Source organism: Gekko japonicus, unplaced genomic scaffold (assembly GCF_001447785.1).
Source record: "Gekko japonicus isolate JY-2015 unplaced genomic scaffold, Gekko_japonicus_V1.1 scaffold1237, whole genome shotgun sequence".
NCBI lineage: Eukaryota > Metazoa > Chordata > Lepidosauria > Squamata > Gekkonidae > Gekko > Gekko japonicus.
Window position 1 is genome coordinate 187807 of NW_015172593.1, and position 22072 is coordinate 209878.

Below are 22072 nucleotides of genomic sequence, written 5' to 3' on the forward strand. Positions count from 1 at the left end.
AATACCTTCCTGCTCTCTTAAACTGCAATCCCCCTGGGGCTGCATTCTCTTTAAAAATCCTCAAAGAAAGTTAATTAATTTAGGCCATTTTTTTATATCCCATTCTTCTCCCAACACACTCAGAATCCAAAATAATCACAGTATTACACCAACTGTCCTTTGGAGCAACTGGCTCCCAAATCCCACCACTCTCAGCCTTTCATCTTTGCTATCCACATCCTGTTCACTAAACCACAAAGCCCGCCCGCCCCACCGTCATCCCACTGAGCTCATCACAGGACTGCCATTCCTTTACCTGGTCGGATCTGGTGGCTGTGGAATTGGGGATGTCAGAACAGGTTGCTTCTAGAGCAGCACTATCTTTCCAGCAGAGGGAGGCATTGGGATAAAGCAGGCAGCGGCCATGTACAGACATAGCCATTTGGGCCATGTCGCTGGTGCTGTAGTCCTCGATCTGCGTTGAGGACCACAACTCTGGACCATCTATAGCAGCGGAAGGAACAATATGATATGCCTTACAATGCATTGGGCCTTAGGTTGCTCTGAACAGCACCGTATCTTCCAAGTCTCACGGACAGGAGGGCATTTCCTGTTCCCTGAGATCCTTCAACTAGAGATGCCCAGAATTGAACCTGGGACCTTTGGTCTGCAAAGCACATGCTCTGCTACTCAGCCACAGCCCCTCCTTCCAGAAGATACACACGTAAATTACCTTATAGCACCTTTCCCCGTCATACTCCTTTTCCCAGTGCTTAATTTGCAAAAATAGAGGCCCTAACGACTTACACCCGCCCCCTAAGCCCAACACTTCTGCATGTGTACAGAGGCACTCTTCTCCTTATTCCTGCCTATATGTATAATGAGAAATCTAACACATAAGTATTATTCAGGGTCAGACACACAGTGATCTGATGCCAACAAACCCCAGCCGAAGGTTGATTTTCCAATTGAACTTGCAACTGAAGGTCCAATTAGGTTTAGCAGAAAGAGATTGGCTTGCATCTTGTGCCTTGGTAGCTGTGCCTCTGCTGGCCAGCACATTCCTCTCGCACGAGGCACCTTGGAGCTCCTCGGAAAACATTGGTCTTGAGTAGGGTTGCCAGCTCTGGGTTGGGAAATACCTGGAGATTTGGGGGAGTGGAGCCTGGGGAGGGCGGGGTTTGGGGAGGGGAGGTACTTCTGCAGGGTACAATGCCACAGAGTCCACCCTCCAGAGCAGCCATTTTCTCCAGGGGAAGTGAGCTCTATTGTCTGGAGATCAGTTGTAATAGTAGGGGGTCTCCAGGCCCCATCTGGAGGTTGGCAACCCTACGCCTAGCACTTATGGTTACCAACCTCAAAGTGGGGCATGGAGCCCTCCAGAATTTCAGGCAACAAAGATCAGTTCCCCAGGAGGAAATGACGCGTTCTGTGGCATCACCCCACCCCGCTGAGCTCCCTGCTCTCCCCAAACTCCAGCCCCTCTAGGCACCACCCCAGATCTCCAGGGCCTTCCAAGCTGGAGGCGTCAAAACTAATTAGAAGTACCAGAGAAAATGCACTCTGCAGCAGAGGATGAGCAGAGTGGCCCGAAAGGAGCGCCTTCATTTATTTATTATTTACTTATAAAAATGTTGACACCCCGCCTTTCCTAGTGGCTCAAGGTGGGCTGCAATAACGGTTAAAAACGTTTCCAGTTAAAGCCAGAATAAAATAACAAACCCCACATCATGCAGAAGAAAGGCACAGGATCCAAGCCAGGGGCTCCTCGGCTAGATCAAAGATGCAGAGCAGACTGAGACTATTTTATATCTGTGAGTGTGTTTTTCCTTTATTGTTATTAGTGTATTTGTTACTGTGCTCATTGCTGTCCTGCCTTAAGCTCACAAGGAAGCTCACTGAACACATCATCATTAAAATACACTTTCCAAATTAAAAACATTATGACTCCCTAAAGACAGATTGAAAACTGCAGTGAAATGTATTTCCAGAATATTATTTACCAAAGAAGATTCCCCATTAGATCCTTAAAAAAAAAAACACCACTAAAATTCTGTGAACCGGCATTGGCTGAGGGAGGCAGACTGCCACAAGGTCACCCAGGAAGCTCAAGGGCTGCGTGAGGATTTGAAGTGGGCGCAACCTGGTCCAATCCCACAGACTAGATCCAATACATCACAGGGACGCTCCTTGTGAATCAGGTAGGCACCTCAAACCGAACAAGGCCTTGAATACTTAGAAAAATGCATTCATACAGGGTCTGAGTCCTGCCAATGGAAACAGCCTCCATGGCTGAACCACAGGTCCTGGGTAGCTCTAATCCTTTCCCTCTAGATATTGGGCCGTTCGCGGGGAGGGCGGGGTATAAATACAATTTAATTAATTAATTAATTAATTAATTAATTAAGGTTGCCAGGTGAGCATAAAAAGCCACTCTGGCCTTCTCCTGTCCTATTTTTTATTGCTTTTTTAAATAGGGTTGCCAAGTCGTTTCTCTCCTGGAGCGGGGGACTCCCGAGCGGCGACTGGAGCGCGCACGTGCACCACCCAGAAGTGACGTTATGACATCGGGCACGCTGGGGGCGGGGCCATGACCATCGGAGAGGAAACCGCAGAGTTTTCCCTCAGATGGTTGTGGCCCCGCCCCCAGTGTGCCCGACGTCGTAACGTCACTTCCTGGTGACGCGCACGTCGGCGTGGGGTTCCCCCCGGGGCCTGATCTGCCGCCGCCGGGAAACGGGCCTCTGGGGCGGGGATTTCCCCGCCCCCTGGGGGGACTTGGCAAGCCTATTTCTAAACTACACACACACCTATAGGGTTTGGGGATGGGAACAAACTAAAACTACGAGTAGCAAGAGATCGTTAATACAATTGTTTAAAGTAAGGATAATTCCCTATTGTCAAAGTAGTCCTATTAACAGCAGCCTGATATGCAGAAAACGACCAGTGAAGATCTTGCGTTTTGCCAAAAAGCTGGGGGAGGGGTGAAAGTCATCAGCTGCCCATCACTTCCCCTGTTTGAAATTATTCTGTGAACTTGGGCAGATCAGGAGAGGGAGGACTGGAGGGGTTGCCTCAGTGCTTAGTTCTTGTGGCCCTTTCTTACACATCAATGGAAATGCTGATCGCCATTTTGGGGTCAGGAAGCAGGCAAGTTTGGCCAGGGATCCTAGAGGGTTTGTTGGGGTTTTTTGCCCTCTTCTGGGCATGGAGCAAGGATCACTGGGGATGTGGGCGAGAGGTATTTGTGAATTTCCCGCATTGTGCAGGGGGTTGGACTAGGTGACCCTTCCAACTCTACGATTCCATGATTCTATGACACTTGGGCAACCAGCAACCCATGGCAAAAATTAATTACAGGGGTTCTGATGAGGGATAAAAGTGTTGCAGGCACCTTGGACTGGGCACAGAAACTTTGCCACAAGACTGGAGGGAGGTCTTTCAGACTACAAGGAAACGTCATGCACCTTGGTGAGTAGAAGTAACTGGTATGTGGGAGCACTTGCAAACAATGCTCCCTGTAAGCTCTGGAGTCTTGTGAGCAAGAATTCTACTTCATGAGCTCCTGACATTAAAGTTGTGAGCGAGCGATTTGGCTACTGCATAAATTAGTTTGCTCTGGGGCCATCCTTCCTGAGCTAAGACAAAAATGTGTGAGCCGGAGGCTAAAAAACTGTGAGCCAGCTCACACTAACTCAGATTAGAGGGAACACTGCTTACAAAATCCCCATCATAACAATGCCGTTTCCCATACCTCAACTGCCCCAAATGTATGGGTAGGTGATGCTTGCAGATATCATAAAGGAAACTGCTTTCAACATCCACCCAACTGTTTATACTATGGGGGGGGGGGAGAGAGAGAGAGAGAGTGAGTGACCTGGCCCTGAATATGTATTTCTTCTTGATCTTTAATTTTATTCCTGACAAGAAAACAAAGAATGTGGCAAAGCAGTCAGAGAGGAAGTAGGGAGATCTGCAAGCCTGTAGCCAGGATTTTTAAAGTCAGGGGTCATTTAAATTTCTTAGGGGGCACTGGCTAATCAATTTAATCCGGGGGAGAAGGCCGTGACCCCCTGGGCTAGATGGGAAGTCAGGGGCCTTGCCAGCAAGTCAGGGGGCCTAGCCCCAAGATGCCCCGCTGTAGCTACGGGCCTGGAGATCCGTAAAAAGCTTTCCTTCTGTTTCAGATTTTTAAAGGAAAGTTTAAGGAAGAGGGTTGCCAACCACCAGTTAGGGCCTAGAGACTTCCTGGAATTACAACTGATCTCCAGGCAAGACAGACCAGTTCCCTTGGAGAAAATGGCTGCTTTGGAGGACGGGTTCCATGGCACTGTACCCTGCTGAGTTCCCTCCTCACACCCTGCCCCCCCAGCTCCGCCCCTAAAATCCCCAGGCTTTTCCCAACAACACAGAATTGGCAAAACTAGTAGCTAGACAAAATAGGGGAAGTGGAGGGTGGCTGATGACTGGCTTACCCAAGAGTGGTCCAAGGATCTCTGAGGAGATTTGGGATGTCAAACGCTTCCCCACCCCTTCCCTGACCATTTATTGCAGCTGTCCAATAGCAAGTGGGCTGCATACACAGTAATGCTTGGGTACATGGGACAGCATCCGGGGACTCTGCTCTGAGGCAGCAAAGGCGTTTAGGAACAAACGATGTGGTGTGGAAGACTAAAGCAGGGTTTCCTTAACAAAGTGGTTTGAAAGCACAGCAGTTTAGCAATGGCCCTGTTCAGATTTTAATGAATGCCTGCGCATCAAGCGGATGATAAAGAAAATTAAGATCAAAGCCAGTAAAAGAGTTAGCAACCTGAGTTTCCACACTACTGCTACCTCCCCTTTAATTGCTCAGAGCTCTGCGTAAGAGAATTGTGCAGACAGACCCAGAGAGAGAACAGGCACTCGCCCCAGTTGGCAGATTGGCTCATAAAGTAAGACTCACAGGCTTCTGGCTGATCCTGAAAGGGGCACTTCTTCTTACGCTGGCTGTCTAGGTGCTCATATGATGCCTGCAGAAAAGGTGGGAAGATACAGGCAGATCAGGCTGCTTCTAATGCCTCTCCCATGATCCCAGGGGGACCTCACCGCCACTTGGGTTAGTATTTATAGATGGACTCCATTTTCTTTCTTGCTTAGACTCTGGAGTGTTCCAGAACACTGCCCCACCCCCAAAGATAGATTAGTCCACACTTTCTTGAATAATATGCTTCCCAGTGTATGCTGACGTGCCCACTCCATGTACAATTCCCCGGCTCATTGCTAGCATCCAGCTCTTACAGCCACTGCATGTGGAGGGGGGGTGGAAAGTGCTCTCAGAGGTAACTACTTTTGCCAACCTCCAGGAATTCTCCCAGAATTACAACTCATGTCTGTCTACTCTCCCCAGACTCGGCCCTCTGCAGGTACTGCCCACAAATCTCCAGGAATTTCACAAACCAGAGCTGGCTAACCCTAAAAGGTCACCAGTACAGCTGCAATGATCTGCAGAAAACAAAGGTAGTGAAATCTGAAGCAATGCTCGTCTGAATGCCCTCTAATCCTCTCTCCTTAGTCCTTTATTTCGCAGTTTCTCCTCAAGGAACACATCTCCACTCTGTCTTCCCAAAAAGCCTTGGGGGGGTGTGTCTCAATATGATGTAGGGATGCCAGCCCCCAGGTGGGGCCTGGGGATCCCCTGGAATTCCAGCTCATCTCCGGATTACAGAGATCAGTTCCCCTGAGGAAAATGGATGCTTTGGAGGGTGGACTCTGTGGCACTGTGCTGACCTCCAGGTGGCACCTGGAGATCTCCTGCTATTATAACTAATCTCCAGATGACCAAGATCCATTCATGCTAAGGTCCCTCCCCTTCCCAAACCCCACCTTCCCCAGGCTCCACCCCTGAAATCTCCAGATATTTCCCAATCCAGACATGGCAACCCTAACTGGACCCCACTGAAGTCCCTGTCCTCCCCAGGCTCCACCCCAAATCTCCAGGAGTTTCCCAACCTGGAGCTGGCAACCCCCACCCCCTTCCTGCCGGTGGCCACGGGGGACCTGGCCACCCTAATAGGATGTATCCACATGTGCGCACCTCAATGCATAAGCAAGGCAGCAGGTACTCATACGGCAGCACAGCAGGTTGATGTCTGGAAACCAGTGCCTGTCGGGAGAAAGGGATTGCAAAAGACCCTGAAACTCGGAAGTAGACAACGCCTCCCTAACTCAGCACCCCCACCCTGCTCTCATCCTTCAGCTCATTTTCCTTCCATCTTTCCTTCTCACTGTGGTCTCTGTACATCAAGGCCACATCTCCTTCGGAGCATCTATTGCCTTCTTGCCCTCTGTGTACGATGGCTGTGCACACAAGCAGCAGCAAAGAAGGATGATGGGAAACAGTGTCATCAAACATACAAAGCAGCCACGTAATGGCACAGACTTCTGTTCCTTCTAGCTACTGCTAGCTGTTCTGGCTGGAGGCACAATTCAGACAAACGTTTTTCTCAAACTTGCTGTGAGTCACCAGGAGTTCTGTGAATGGAGGCCAAAATCCCCCCTCCCCCAAGTTTCCTTTAAACAGCCACTCTATCAGATTCTGGTTTGGATCAGGACCACAGAGCTGGGGGAGCAAACTTCCCCTGTTGTACGCACATTTTGTGAACCACTTTGTACTCTGCCACTGCCTAACAGGTTTAACTTAGTAGGTATACTTAGCACTTCCATAATAGCTATGATTCTAACATCATGAATGTATTCAGGTATTAACTTTGGCCTGGGCAAACACAATCAGGGACAGAGGTTCTGTCTTACACCCACACAGTGTTTCTCTATTCAAAACAACCTTGCAGGGCTGCAGTTTGCCCCAGTGGATAAACATAAAGTCCCACAGGAAAATAGCACAAGGGAGAGGCTTAAACAAACTCCCCCTGTTTCTTGGTCCTGATCCAAACCCAGGCACACCAGTTATTTACGATGTAATCCTAAACACTGTTGCATCCTCCTAAGCCCATTTACTTCAATGGACTTAGAAGGGTGCAACTGCTTATGATTCCCCATGTTTTAGGCAATTTAGCCCTGAGATCTTTTTGGAGGGGGTGAGTAGTTTGTGTATGTGTGTATGCCTGGAAGTCATGGTTGACTTCTGGCAACCCCTAGTGGGGCTTGGATGTTTTAGAGAGGTGGCTTGCCATTGCCTGCCTCTGCGTCACGGCCCTGGTATTCCTTGGTCTCCCTTCCGCGTACTTTAGGGTTGCCAGCCTCCAGGTGGGGCCTGGGGATCTCCCGCTTTTACCACTGATCCCCAGCCGACAGAGATCAGCTCCCCTGGAGAAAATGGCTGCTTTGAAGGGTGGGCTCTATGGCATTTTACTATGCGGAGGCCCCTCCCCTCCCCAAACCACACCCTCTCCTGGCTCCACCCCCAAAGTCTCCAGGTATTTTCCAACCCAGACTTGGCAACCCTAGCGTACTTGCCGGGGTCGGCCCTGCTTAACTTCTGAGATCTGACGAGATCAGGCTTGCCTGGGCTATCGAGGACAGGGCAACCCCCTGAGATATTTTAACTGAGAATGGCAAGGACTGATTGTGGATCCTTGTACATACAAACCATGAACCACAGTTCTTCCATTGCTGCTAGTAGTAGCTGCTGATGCAGTAGTCACCACAACACATATGACGAGATATTGCCCTGCGGCCAACAAAGGTCTACAGGAAGGCAAAGAGTGTCTACATCAGAACTAGATATATAAGTACGGAGACTCTCCTCCTTCTTGTGGACCGATGGCCACAGGGCAATCTCTTGTCATGTGTGATGTTGACTGCTCAGCAGGGCAGGTACAGGAAGGGGAGAGGTTTCTACAAATCTGGAGGGGCTCCCCAGAACAGAATGGATGTGACGAAGTTTTTAAATGCCAGTATCTTGTGAGATAACTTCATGGTATTTTGAAAGCCATTTTGGCTCGTGGTACCGGGTGCCGCATGACGGAGTGAGCTCCCATCTCTAGTTCCAGCTCCTGCCAACCTAGCAGTTCAAAAGCAAGAAATTGCAAGTAAATAAATAGGTTCCACTTCGGTGGGAAGGTAACAGCGTTTCGTGCGCCTTGGTGTTTAGTCATGCCAGCCACATGACCACGGAAACGTCTTCGGACAGCGCTGGCTCTTCGGCTTTGAAACGGAGATGAGCACCGCAACCCTAGAGTCGGATTCGACTGGCTTTTGAGCAAGGGAACCTTTACATTTTTTTTTACTTGGGTAATCCAAACTGACTGCTGCAGTTTCATTTTGAAATAGGGTAGCCAACCTTTGGGTGGGACCTGGGGATGCCCTAGAATTACAACTGCTCCAGCCTACAGAGCGCCGTTTCCCTAGAGAAAATGGCTGCTTCAGAGGTGGGGACTCTATGGCGTCACATCCCCGCTGAACTGCCTCCCCTCCCAAAATCCTGCCGTACGCAGGCTCCTCCCCCATATCTCCGGGAATTTCCCAATCCAGGATTGGCTACCCTGTTTTGTAACACGACATGAGTGGTGGGGTGGCAGAGGTGGAGGAAGGAAGGGGGAGGCAGGGAAGTCAAGAAGAAAGAAGGATATGGAAAGAAATAAAGCCAATTATAGGGTTGCCAACTCCTGCTTGGGAAATACCTGGAGATTTTAGGGATGGTGGGGTTTGGAGAGGGGAAAGACCTCAGCAGTGTATTGCTCCATACAGTCCACCTTCCAAAGCAGCCATTTTCTCCAGGGGAACTGACCTCTGAAGCCTAGAGATCAGTTGTAATCCCAGGAGATCTCCAGCCCCCACCTGGAGGTTGGAAACCTGGTGCAGAAAGAAGAATGGAGTAAAAGGGTGGAGATGGGGGCAGAGAGAGGGAAGAAAGCAGGGAAAAGGTGAGAAGTTGCAGGGCGGATGGAAGCAAGGCCTGAAATTCGGTTGCCAGATCTTGGTTGGGAAATACCTGGAGATTGAGGAAATGCACGGGGGATGGGGGGGGGGGCTGGAGAGGGTGGGGTTTGGGGAGGGGAGGGGAAGGACCTCAGCAGGGTATAGTGCCATACACTCCACCCTCCAAAACAGCCATTTTCTCCAGGGGAACTGACCTCTGCTGTTGGACGGTCAGTTATAATATCAGGAGATCTCCAGGCCCCACCTGGAGGTTGGCAACCCTAGAAGGAAATGTGGCAGATGGGGGGGGATCAGAAAAGAAGATAGGAAGCAGGAAAAGGGAAAATAATGTAGGGAGGAAGACTGGGGGGGCTGGGGGGAGATTTCCTCTCTTGTGCATCCCCTGCTTGTACTTAGGTACTTGATTTTTTTCAGGGGCACTCAGCTCCCAACACTCTTCCATTCCCCCCACCCTCACCATAGGACTCAACAGGAGACTTTCAGGCTTTCTTCCTCACATAGGGCCAATTTGTGTTCCTCCTCTCCTGAGGGACCTACCTGCTTGTGGAAAGGGGGGTGCAATTCTTCACACTCCAGAGCCAGCTGATGGCAGAGGCGCGCAGTGACATTGGGGCCTTCGGGAACAGACACCTCAATCACTCGATCTGCTGGCATCCATGTGTAGTGGAACTTGGGCCCTGTGGGGAAGGAAAACAGGCTGTGGCAGAGGAGAAAGATTTCCCCCCGGTCCCGCCAAGATTGGTCTCCTGTCCTGTATGGGTTGCTAAGGACACGAACAGTTCTCAGATTCCCTGTAATAATCTGATGAATGGGCACTTGCAGAAACAGGATTTGCTAAGGACAGAATTCCAGAGCTCCTAGGAACAGGGCTATTTTTGGGCAGGAACGCACAGGAACGGAGTTCCGGCTGGCTCCTAAATTGGCCACCCCCAGCAGGAACTTATTAGTATAATAGGCCACACCCAACTTCAGAAACCCATTGGAATTGGCTACATTAGGGGTGTGTGGCCTAACATGCAAAGGAGTTCCTGCTACAAAAAAAGCCCTGGGTTTTGACACCAAACAAGGTAAACAGAATACCAGGCAAAAGGTGGGTGTGGCTGGATAACCACACTTCTGGTAACATGGGGGTGTGGCCTAATGTGCTAATGAGCTGTGCTGTCGGGGGTGTGGCCTAATATGCTAATGAGTTTCTGCTGTTGGGTGTGGCCTATTATGCTAATGAGTTCCTGCTGGGCTTTTTCTACAAAAAGAGCCCTGCCTAGGAATAGGAGACAGAAACAGCTGTAAGACTCTGCAAGGCCAACTGTATCTTACCTGACCTCTCATTAATAACTTGAAGGCTTTGGTTGAGAACCAGCATCCTACTGGGAAGGGTTTCCAGCCAGACAAAAACCCACTGGCCACTCTCTGCTGTGAAACAGTCGAACTGCAGCTGCCACTAGGGAAAAGAATATGGTGATGAGAACTGAGTCCATCTTTTTAAGGAACAGTATTATTCTACTACAGAACCTGAGGTACTACAGAATCTAAGGCACTGACCAGATCCATATCTGCTTAGTTTCAGCAAGGTAGCCGCACCAGCTATCCTCCCCCTGAAACTAGGTGTGATGTCCTCTGTCCAGGACAAATCCAACAATGTCTCAGTCACACTCTCAGGCAGGGTTTAATCCAAAAGTACAATGTTTATTCCACAAACCTTGTGCCAGGTATCACTGCACACACAACGTGCTCCTGCTACAAACAAGTAGACGACTGATAAAAGCCCACTCTGCTAATGCCCTGCAGGTGGACATGACAAACTCCAAGTGATCTTAAAGACACATTACACCACACTAGGGTGGCCAGGTCCGTTCCCCCCGCCCACTGGCAAAATATGAGGGCGTAGGGTTGCCAGGCTGGGAAACGCCTGGAGATTTTGGGGTTGAGCTAGTGGGGTACAATGGCCACAGAGCCCACCCTCCAAAGCATCCGTTTTCTTCAGGGGAACTGGTCTCTGAAATCAGGGGATGAACTGTAATTCTGGGGGATCCCCTGGTCCACCTGGAGGCTGGCATCCCTGAGCTTGGGCTAATATCCCTCTCATTTGCTGCCTATGCCTCATAGCTACGCTGGACATCAACCTGCCCCAAACTGGAGGAACTTCTTTATCAGTGGTCACACCCTACTGTCAGGTCTACTATTCTCTGGCAAATCTCCAAGCAACAGTAGATCTAGAAATTTCCAGATGCAATCATGGTGTGGAGTATAAATATTTTATCTAATGTTGAATCCAGTAATATATGCAAGATATTTTAAGTGCTGTTTGTTTCTAAAAGCAAGTTTCTGCGCCTCATAAACTGAATGTATGACCAAAGTAATGATAATTCTCCTCCTGTTAGTTGCAGAAAGAAATACTTCCCTCCCAGGTACTGAGCAGATGCAGATCTACTTCATTTCAACAAAACTGCTGTATCATGTCCAGGTGGTGGCTGGAGACAGTGTTCCCTCTAAGCTGAGTTAGTGTGAGTTAGTTCGCAGTTTTTTAGCTTCCGGCTCACACATTTTTCTCTTAGCTCAGGAAGGATGGCTCCAGAGCAAACTAATTTATGCAGCAGCCAAATCGCTCACTCACAGCTTTAATTCTGCTTTTATCTGTTTTAACTTTGGCACTCGTGCCTCTTTGTTAGCCGCCCTGAGCCTTCGGGGAGGGTGGGATATAACTCCAAAAATAAATAAAAATAAATAAATAAAAAGCCAGTAGCTCACAAAGTAGAATTTTTGCTCACAAGACTCCACGGCTTAGAGGGAGCATTGGCTGGGGATCTCCTGGAATTAAAGCTGGTCACTAGATGAGAGTTTCGCTGGAGAAAATGGCTGCTTTCAAAGGTGGGACTGTATGGCATCATAACCTCCTGAGGCCCCTCCTCTCCCCAAACCCCACCCTCTCCAGGTTCTATCCCCTCCAAATTTCCAGGTATTTCCCTACTCAGCACTGCCAGGGTTGGACTGGGGGGCACTGGGGGGCACTGCCCTCGAGGGCCACTGGTGACGAGGAGGAAGGAAAGCCAGTCCCTGGCAGCTCTCCCAGTGCTTCAGGGATCACTTGGCTCAGATCCATCAACAACAATGATCATCAGTGTCCCCTCATCAGTTCCCTTCTCCCACACTGCCCAGTGCTTTGAAGGAGGGAGCGGTGGCTGAGCGAATGCCCCTCCTTAGTGCCTCTGAAGTCAGTGTCCCCTGCAGGACTGGTTTGCAGTGCAGCAGGGGCCATTCCGCTTGGCTTGTTCGAAGGCTGTTTTACCTTCCTAGTCCACTGCTGAGGGTGTCCTTTCTGAAATACCCTGGGGCCACAGATAGCAGCATCAGATTATTCTTCCAGCGGCAGACTCTGGATTTCCCATAGGCAATATCTGGGTATTTTGAGGGGAGGGTTTATAAATGAGGACCTAATAACATAGCTGCCCACACTCAAGTGTTGGAGGTGGGCTGTTGCAAAGTCGGGAAAGCAAGTTCCTCTATCTAGATGACTGCTAGAAAATGTTTCTGCCTTTGCAAAAACATTGGCAGTGGCAACGGCATCCCACTTTGTGTGATGTATCGCCAGGTTTTAGGATCCTAAGGACACTTTCCTGGGAGCAAGCCCCATTGAATAACATTGGACTTACTTCTAGGTAGACCTACTTAAGCATGCTCCCCTTAATACAGCAACCAAAGAGGGGTTGTGCAACAAAGTTACCATTTTTTCTTCTTTTTCCTGAAACAGAGCCCCTAGACACCAAACAGCAGCACAGGAAAGAGATATTCTACAGCTACAGCTTTTCCCAGGGAGGATAAAGAGTATTGTCACCAGCAGTGCTTCCTCTAAGCTGAGTTAGTGTGAGCTAGCGCACAGTTTTTTAAGCCTCCGGCTCACACATTTTTGCCTTAGCTCAGGAAGGATGGCTCCAGAGCAAAGTAATTTCTGCAGCAGCCAAATCGCTCTTTCGCAACTTTAATGCCAGTAGCTCACAAAGTAGAAATTTTGCTCACTAGACTCCACAGTTTAGAGGGAAGCATCGGTCACCAGCTGAATTTCCCTGGCTGTCTGGCTGGGGTCAAAGCCTGAGAAGGACACTCCAGCCTTCACCAGAGGGCCAGTGAGCCACTCACCAAGGTGTCTGTGCCTGCTCTCCGCTTGTTTCGCCTGAGGACCTGAAGTCGGACGGAGCGGTTAGAATTTAGTACCAGGAAATGCAGTTCCAGCCCTTCTATGCCTGGGGTCAGAAAGAGAGAGTGTGAGGCTAGCCCTTGCAATGTGCCCAAGGCAACAGGCCACTCTACAAAGAAAACCTATCATGAGACACACAGCTTGGCTACCCCCAAGAAGATCTCACTCCATAGCAGGCATGACTCTGTCCTTCCACCACCACGAAGCCTACGAAGCTGCCTGTATTCTAAGCCTTTGTGCGTTTAATGTCGGAGCATGGAACAGGTTTCTACCGCACAAAGTTCAAGACTGTCAATGTTCAACGTTCATCTTTTTTCAAAAGTCTTTCTATGCCTGCTGATGTCAGAGCAAAACATCAAAAACGTTTTACTGGTTGTTTTAGATTTTCCAGGCTGTATGGCCGTGGTCTTGGCATTGTAGGGCCTGAGGTTTCGCCAGCAGCTGTGACTGGCATCCTCAGAGGTATAACGCAGAAAGATGGAGTACTCTCTGTGTCAAGGTGAGAAGAAAAATGGTGGGCAGGTAATTTATATCTACTCAGGAAGGTGGGGTAGGGCTGAGTCAATATCTTGTAGGAGTTCCCCAGGCTGTGAACATGCTAATGGAGGAGCTTTCCTGAGGAGCCAATCCATATGCAAAAGAACCTCCTGGAAGACCTGAGAATGATGTCTCTGCATCAAGCAATCCTATAGTAATTTCCCAAAACTCGTATGTCCATTTTGGGTGAGTAGCCCCACCGCACAGACTCGTAGCATGGCAGAGGCCACTGCACTTGGCTTCGTCTAAGGCTATCTTAACCTCTTAGTCTGCTCCTGGCCCCGTGTCACCTTGTGAAGCAAAATTATTTCAAAATATACCTGAAAGTAAAACAACAAGCATAATTTTGGCATAATTTAGACTGATCTGCCTGCAAAAATTTGGCGGGGAATGAGTACATTTCACCCAGGGTTGTGAATCTCCTTCCCATGTTCATGTTCCCTTCCCACATCCCAGTAAGGCTAAACACAGGCAAGACAGTGCCAATGTCATCCAAGCCAGGACAGGCAGAAATCTGCCATTCTCCACTGTCCACATCCCCATTAACAGCAGGCCCCTCCTGTCCTTTCCCCCAGCATACCTGTAGCATTCAGAGCCAAGCGAACACGGACACACGGCTGGCATTTATGCGGGCATAGCTGAACTGTGCTGAGAGCAAGGGTTGGCACAGAGAGGGCTGGGCCTTCCCACGACTTTTGCTGGCATCGTGGTTTGGGCAGGGCCCCATACACTGTTGGAAAGAGCAGAAGGATTTTTGTAGACTATGAGAGAGAAAGAGGGGGGGAAACTAGGTTTGCCAGACCCCAGGTTGGGGCGGGTGTTCCCCCGGTTTTCGGGGCTTCAGCCTGCTGCCAGCCAGCTAGCAGGCAGGGGAAAACCCGCCCCCAAACAGTCACATCCCCACATGACTTCCCTGACTTGATGACATCACCCAGAAGTGACATCATCACTCCGGGGACGTCACACAGGGACGCTTTTGTATGAGGGCAAACCTCTATGGTTTTAAGCCGGTTTTATCATAGAGTTTTGCCCTCAAACCTGGACGTCCCCATGCGATGTCCCTGGCGTGATGATGTCGCTTCTGGGTGTTGTCATCATTTCAGGGACGTCCCAGAACACCTCCCAAATCCCCCTGAGTGACGACGGGACCTGGCAACCCTAAAAAAACACCAACTACCCTGCTCTCATGCTTCCTCGTATTCTAGGCTCCCTGGTCAATGTTACTTGGGCCAATGGCACAATTGTCAGGTATACCTCACCATTGTGATTCTGAACTAGGGTTGCCAGTTCTGAATTGAGAAATACCTGGAGATTTGGGGGTAGAGTCTGGGGGTGGCAGGGTTTGGAGAGGGGAGGGACTTCAGTGGGCATAATGCCATAAGGTCCACCTTCCAGAGTGGCCATATCCTCCAAGTGAACTGACCTCTGTCACCTGGAAATCAGCTGTAATAGCGGGAGATCTCCAGACACCACCTGGAGGTTGGCGACCCTATCCTGAACACAATGTATGCGCAACAGTTTTGATCCACATGTTAGATCCAGACAGTTTTTTCACTCCATTCCACTAATTCACCTCCTTCTTCCAGTCCCTGCTGCCCACACTTTTCGTCCCTGCAGGTCCCACGATCCCCAGAGTAGCCTTTTTGGTGGACAAAGGGTACCCTCACCACCCATCACTACAGGGAAAGCTGGCTGGACCCAACCCAGTGTGTGGAAGTAGCAGCATGTATTCACAGCAGCTATCTTTCAGTCCCATGGTCTATTAAGGTCAGTATTTCCTGCTCTGGACTGGTAGTGGCCATTGCGTGGACCTTGGGTCACTCACTCTCTCTGAGTCTAATTCACCTCTCCATGGTCTCAAACTGAGGTCTTTCCCATCATCTACTACCTGGTCCTTGTAAATGGGACCTTTTACACGCAAAGCAGATGCTCGGCCATTGAGCCACAGTCCCACCCCTAGCAAGCACGGACTGGAGAGATCTGAGTTCAAGTCCTTCCTCAGCCACAGAGTAATTGTGAAGGGAAATCAGCTTAGGTGAGGTGCTTAAACTGACAAATTCCTTGGAGGAGAGTGGGACAAAAAAAGGACATTAATAATACCAGGAGTGGGGTGCACAGACCCTCAAGCATCTCATCCTATCCTACAGTTTGATCCTCAGAGCAGGTGAACGTTGACTTGAAGTCAGAAGCAATTATCAGTTTCGAACAGATGCCAACTGCGACACCTTCTTCCTGTGCAGTGCAGTGCAGTGGGACGCTCATGCCAGATAAAGGAATGTCACTTTGGATCCTAATTTGCATTATAGTGCTCAGGTTTCAATTGGCTAATAAGTTCAGTGACCACTGGAAACTGCCCTGCTGCCATTAACACGTTTGCCACTCCATGCATGCAAAACTAACTTGTGGCCCCGGTCACACGGGCCGGATATCGCGCGCGGGGGGGGGGGAGGCGTGACTGTTTGCCCCGCAGCGAAATAACGCGCAACTGCGCGATCAGGCGTCCCCTCGTGGTCCTGTCGAGGTCCCGTGGTTAGGGGGGAGGTGCCGATCACACGACGCGCCAAAGAAGCGGCGCTGCTTGGCAAACGGGTTTTTTTTTAACCTAAAGTATGTGCATGCCCCATTGGCTGCTTGTGCGCATCCCTGGAGACTTCAGGGGGAAAAAACTTTTTGCAATGGGGCATGGGCGGGCGCCGGATGCCACCAAAAACGCGATCAGATGCCCGCCCTTGCCCCGCGGTTTCCGGAAACTAGTACCTCCGAGGTACTAGTTTTTAACCGCGCATCTTTGTAGGGAAGCCTTGGGTTCACCTCGGGAGCTCTACGCTTCCCAGATGTGGCGGTGAGATCACGCCCGGAAAATCCACCTATCTTCCATCACAGTAGTGTGGCTACTGCTTCGTGTGACCGCAGCCGGAGTTACACATAGGGCTGCCAGCTGTGGGCTCAAAAATACCTGGAGATTTGCAGGGGGGGGGGGTTGAGCCAGGGGTGGGGCTTGGGGAAGAGAGGGACCTCAACGGGGTATAATGCCATAGTGTTCACCTTCTAAAGCAGCCATTTTCTCCTGGGGAACTGATCTCTGTCACCTGGAGATCAGCTGAAACTCCAGTAGATCTCCAGTCACCACCTGGAAACTGGCAAGCCTAGTTACATAGCACAGGAGGAGCCCTGAACTGCCTTTTCACTGCCAAGGGGACATGAACAACTTGCAAAAGGCTGGCGCAGACAACCAGTATCAATTTACTGACCCGCCAATAAATTACATCCGGCACCTTGACATGTTTAGTACGTGTCATTGTTTGTATATGTGATTGATAGAAGTTATGTAACTGCTAAGTGCACGGATGTGCCCTGACATAATCTGCTGTTGATCAAGGAAATAAGACACCAATAACTTCAGACCTGAACAACAAGCATAGAGGTGTTGCAGAAGATCTTGCGCTTTCCCCTGCCTGTGTCCCCTGTGCAAAGGGAGCTCCACTAAGTAAATTTGCATTTCCCCACACATTTCGATGGATAACCCAACCTAGTTTTGCTGAACTCTGCCTAACGTCTTGACGGCTTCCAAAAGAAGCCCTCCCTGTGCATGCTTGCTTACAAGTAATCCCTCAGTGGGATTTACTTTTGAGTAAACATGTATAGGATCATGCTTTCACTCTCCAGTACTGGATCTTGTTTGGATACCGTTTTCCCTACTGAATAGGCAAATCCTGCAGCCCTTAGAACTGTGATCTTTACAGTTATTGCAGCACAGTGCCCCCTAATGCCTCTCTGGAACACAGTGCTTGTCCACCTTAATCCCAAAGAAGAATTTTTAGGCAAGCCCCAGGACATCTGGAGGTTGCATCTTCAGAAGACTTTAATTTTACTTACAAATAGAAACAGCCAACTGGGCAGGAAAATTAGATTGAGGCAACAGGGGCAGACCACAGAGCGCTCCCCAAGAAGAAATAGCCCCTTCTTAAACTACTATTAATTCAGGTACTTGTAGGGTTGCTAGGGATGCCAGCCTCCAGGTGGGACCTAGGGATCTCCCAGAATTACAGCTTATCTCCAGACTGCATAGATCAGTTCCCCTGGAGAAAATGGATGCTTTGGAGGGTGGAGTCTATAACATGGTACCCCACTGAGATGCCAGTTCTCCTCAGGCTCCATCCCCAAATCTCCAGAGGTTTCCTAAGATGAAACTGGCAATCCTACCCCCTCATCCCCTTCTGATGGCCATGGGGGACCTGGCAACCCTAAGGGTTGCCAACTCAGCCTTGGGAAATCCCTGGAGAACAAATTCTCCCCAAGGAGGGACTTTGATTTCTCCTAGACTCAATGGTATATCATACTGGCGTGGACCCTCCGAAGCCGCCATTTTCTCCGATGGAACTGATCAGTCGTAATTCTGGGAAATCTCCAGATCCCACATGGAGGTTGGTAACCCTAAGTGGGGAAGAGCCATGGGCTAACACAGCTGGGAGGAGCTGGATTTCTCTCAAGACAGCAGCCAAAGTATTTATTTATTTATAAATAAATAAATTTGTAAGCAGAAGGGATTAGATCCAGCACCACGGTCCCCAGTATGGCTGCTTTTAAATGAAATGAAAGATGTCAGAAGATGTGCTCATGGGATCTTTCTCTGCTGATCTGGTTGCACCTTCAGGGAGGAGACACCCTCTGTTTAGGGCACGTGTGTATGCAATCCCCAGATTCAAGTGGTAAAGGTTTTCACCGCTGGTACCACATCCTGATGCAAATGGAGAGTTGCATATAGGAAAGCTTCCCCGGTCAAAAGTACTCCCTGCACACTAGGCCTGCCAGCTCCGGGTTGGGAAATACCTGGAGGTTTTGGGGGTGGAGCCTGAGGAGGGTGGGGTTTGGGGAGGGAAGGGAAGGGACTTCAACAGGGGATAAGGCCATAATGCCCACCTTCCTAAGTGGCCATTTTCTCCAGGTGAACTGATCTCTGACACCTGGAGATCAGTTGTAACAGCAGGAGATCTCTAGCTACCAGCGGAAGGTTTGCAACCACCGCCCGCCCAGCTAAGCATGTTCAAATATGTACCTCTTGTGCTTTTCGTCTGAAGTAGCAAAGTTCAGTAAAAGCTTTCCCAGCTGTACAAATTGGCTTTCGCTGAACTTATGTGATGTGGGGCCCTTCCTGCATAACGCCAGGCAACATCCCTGAGTTCAGCACTTTCAAACCCTTTCCCCTGAATTGCTCTCTCCTTCCCACAATCAACTCCAGCTACTGGCAAATGGGCACACATTGTTTACTCACCTTTAGCTCTGCAGGCCTGTAACAAGAGAGAAGGAGAGGGTTAGTAGGGGAAAGTGGAATCAAGGTCCCTCCCGAACTCTAGGACAGGAGTGTCTAAAATGGCTGTGAGTCCCTGATTTACCCCTCTTTCCTGGTTTGTGACAATGAGAAGTGTAGGCACCTGCCATACTTAGCATGGATAAAACTGCTGAAGGTTGGAAAGCGTCTAAGATGTCAGGAGTCTAAGAGGCAGGGCTATTTTTGGGCAGGAACGCACAGGAATAGAGTTCCGACTGGCTCCCGAGTTGGCCACGCCCAGCAGGAACTCATTAGCATAATAGGCCACACCCAACAGCAGAAACTCATTAGGATTGGCTACATTAGGGGTGTGTGGCCTAACATGCAAAGAAGTTCCTGCTACAAAAAAAGCCCTGGGTTTTGACAATAAACAAGGTAAACAGAATAAGAAGCAAAAGGTGGGTGTGGCTGGATGACCACACTTCTGGTAACATGGGGTGTGGCCTAATATGTTAATGAGCTGTGCTGTTGGGTGTGGCCTTTTATGCTAATTAGTTCCTGCTGGGCTTTTTCTACAAAAAAAGCCCTGCTAAGAGGTATATGCATTTGTGAGCTAAGGCCGGTGAACAGTTTGGTTCCGTTTAATTCACACAACTGCAGTTCGATTCACATGTACTGGTTTTTATTCAGGCGGGGGTGGGTGGGAATTAGGGTTGCCAGGTCTGGGTTGGAAAGTACCTGGAGACTTTGGGGGATGGATCCAGGAGAGGGCGGGGTTTGGGGAGCAGAGGGAACTCAGCAGGGGTACAATGCCATAGAGTCCCCCCTTCAAAGCGGCCATTTTCTCCAGGGGAGCTGATCTCTCTCAGCTGGGGATCAGTTGTAAAAGCAGGAGATCTCCAGGCCCCACCTGGAGGCTGGCAACCCTAGGGGGAATAGACCCACCCAAGATACCAGCTCACTCGCCCACACATCCTGATACTAGTCATTTGTGGTCTGAAAGAAAGAAAAGAAGGACCGAGTTTAGTAACACTCTCCACCTGGCTCCCTACAAGCAGTTCTGACCGCATGAAAGTAGTAACCGAGAAGCGTGCTATATAGCGCCTGTTGTACCTGAGGGTGGACTCAGATGCATACCCATTGCGACTTCAGATGTGGTTTCCTCTGCGCTTATGAGGGTGACCGCTGCACCCCACGCTGCCATGTTTAGAAGCACATCTCTGACTGTGTAACGCTTCAGCGATAACATACCACTGAAAAACTAGCAGCGGGATGGCGTGTTATCGCTGTTAGGTTACGCAATCAGACATGTGCTTCTGCAGAAGAGGGGTGGAGGGATTGAACAGAGATGTGAGCAAGATTCCCTTTTACAGGGGATCTGTGCTCTCCCCTCCTGAATTGTTCATGAGGCTGTTTATCAGAACAGTTCCCGGATTATCCTTACCTAGAGGCTCTGCCTACTGTGACAGGGGGAAAGTTTACTGCAAACTGGCCTTAACATTTGCGTGATGGACAAATGCTCCTTTTTTCTGTCTGGCACACACAGCGGTTAATCTAAAGCAATTCTTTGCGTGAGAAAGAGAATGCGCCATCCAGTTGCAACCAACTCATGGGTCGCCCCAACCATGGGGTGCTCAAAGCAAGAGAGAGGCAGAGGTGGTTTACCATTGCCTGCTTCCACGTAGAAACCCCAGTCTTCCTTGGTGGTCGCCCATCCAAGTGCTGACCATGGGTGACTCTACTTAGCTCCCAGGCTCTCAGAAGTTTGGACATACAAAAGTATATGTCACTGTGTACAGTAAGTATAGGAGCTGCGGTGGCTCAAGTGGTTAAGATGCTGAACTGCAGGCTGTGGAAGGTCGGTAGTTCAGCAGTTCGAGACCCGAGTGTGCCGCATGACGGAGTGAGCTCCCGTCTCTAGTTCCAGCTCCTGCCAACCTAGCAGTTCGAAAGCAAGAAATTGCAAGTAGATAAATAGGGACCACTTCGGTGGGAAGGTAACAGCGTTCCGTGCGCCTTGGTGTTTAGTCATGCCGGCACTGGCTCTTCGGCTTTGAAACGGAGATGAGCACCGCAACCCTAGAGTCGGATTCGACTGGCTTTCGAGCAAGGGAACCTTTACCTTTACAGTAAGTATATGTTTATGGTAGAACAATTTTATGCTTTATTCTTTTTCTTTTTATATTTTTCGATACTGTTATTTAAATAATGGTATCAAATATTATCAAAAATATATTTCACCCACACAATACATAGCAAAAAGTATGTTCCGCTCAAACAATACCATTGAGTGCAGGTTTACATTCAGACGGCACCTTGTCAGTATCTCAGTATCACTATCAGTAGCCCCATGGGACTCTAGTAATTTACCCATTTTGAAATAATCTTTTTCAAGGACCGTGATGTATATATAAAGGACATAAGGTGCAATAATTTTTCTTTGTGGGCACTAAAGCTCTTAACATAGCAGCATACTTGTCTAGGGTCCCATCAGAATCCTTGCAGCAAACATAATAACCTATCTAAGATAGCGTATCTCTCAAATTCTATCAGGTAGAGTCCCGTGGGACTAGTGATAGTGATACTGAGATACTGACAAGGTGCTGTCTGAATGTATTCTATGTATTGTTTGGGTGAAATATATTTTTGATAATATTTGATACCATTATTTGATACAATGGCTGTTTTTGCCACTACACCAAACTGGCTCTCCCCAAACTGGCTCTGATGATGAGGGGGGAAATGGCGTGTGTATAGGGAAGCACCAATCACAGCACAAGAGGGTCCCATCTCCATGAGGAAACAATCTGTTTTTCAGGAATCTTTCCCTGTTTCAGCAAATGCATTATAAACCATTAAGTAATCCTGGTTCTCCCACTTTAGTGTCACCTCGCAGCACATACGACATTCCTCGTTGGCCTACCCACCCCAGGTGCTGGCCTAGATTTCCAGGTGACTAGACTCTGAGGCAGGCCTGCCAAGATTTGTCTGAGGACTTTGTGACAGTGTGTTACCTCAACTTTCTGGACTCTAGTAATACTAAGCTGAGAATGGGGGTGGGGGGAACCCGTCAATGGTATCAACAAGGTCCCCCCCCCATTTAAAGGTGCACAAAGAAGGGACATCAGGGAAATCTCCAACTCCGTTCTCTCAATTTTGTTAGCTTCACCAAAGTCCAGAGGGACATGAGGCAGATACCCATTGCCAGGGCTATTTTT

At 49.3% G+C, this 22072-nt stretch overlaps 1 protein-coding gene across 1 annotated transcript in view; it reads right to left on the reverse strand.

Moving 5' to 3' along the window:
• Nucleotides 1-22072, reverse strand: part of IL17RE (interleukin 17 receptor E) — a 42803-nt gene that overhangs the window by 13953 nt on the left and 6778 nt on the right. The window contains exons 2-9 of the mRNA XM_015421539.1: nucleotides 18858-18873; nucleotides 14166-14315; nucleotides 12991-13094; nucleotides 10174-10297; nucleotides 9394-9533; nucleotides 6053-6121; nucleotides 4922-4988; nucleotides 296-483 (exon numbers count right to left, since the gene is read on the reverse strand). Of these exons, the coding sequence (XP_015277025.1) occupies nucleotides 296-483; nucleotides 4922-4988; nucleotides 6053-6121; nucleotides 9394-9533; nucleotides 10174-10297; nucleotides 12991-13094; nucleotides 14166-14315; nucleotides 18858-18873 (858 nt within the window). The remainder of the gene's footprint in view (nucleotides 1-295; nucleotides 484-4921; nucleotides 4989-6052; nucleotides 6122-9393; nucleotides 9534-10173; nucleotides 10298-12990; nucleotides 13095-14165; nucleotides 14316-18857; nucleotides 18874-22072) is intronic.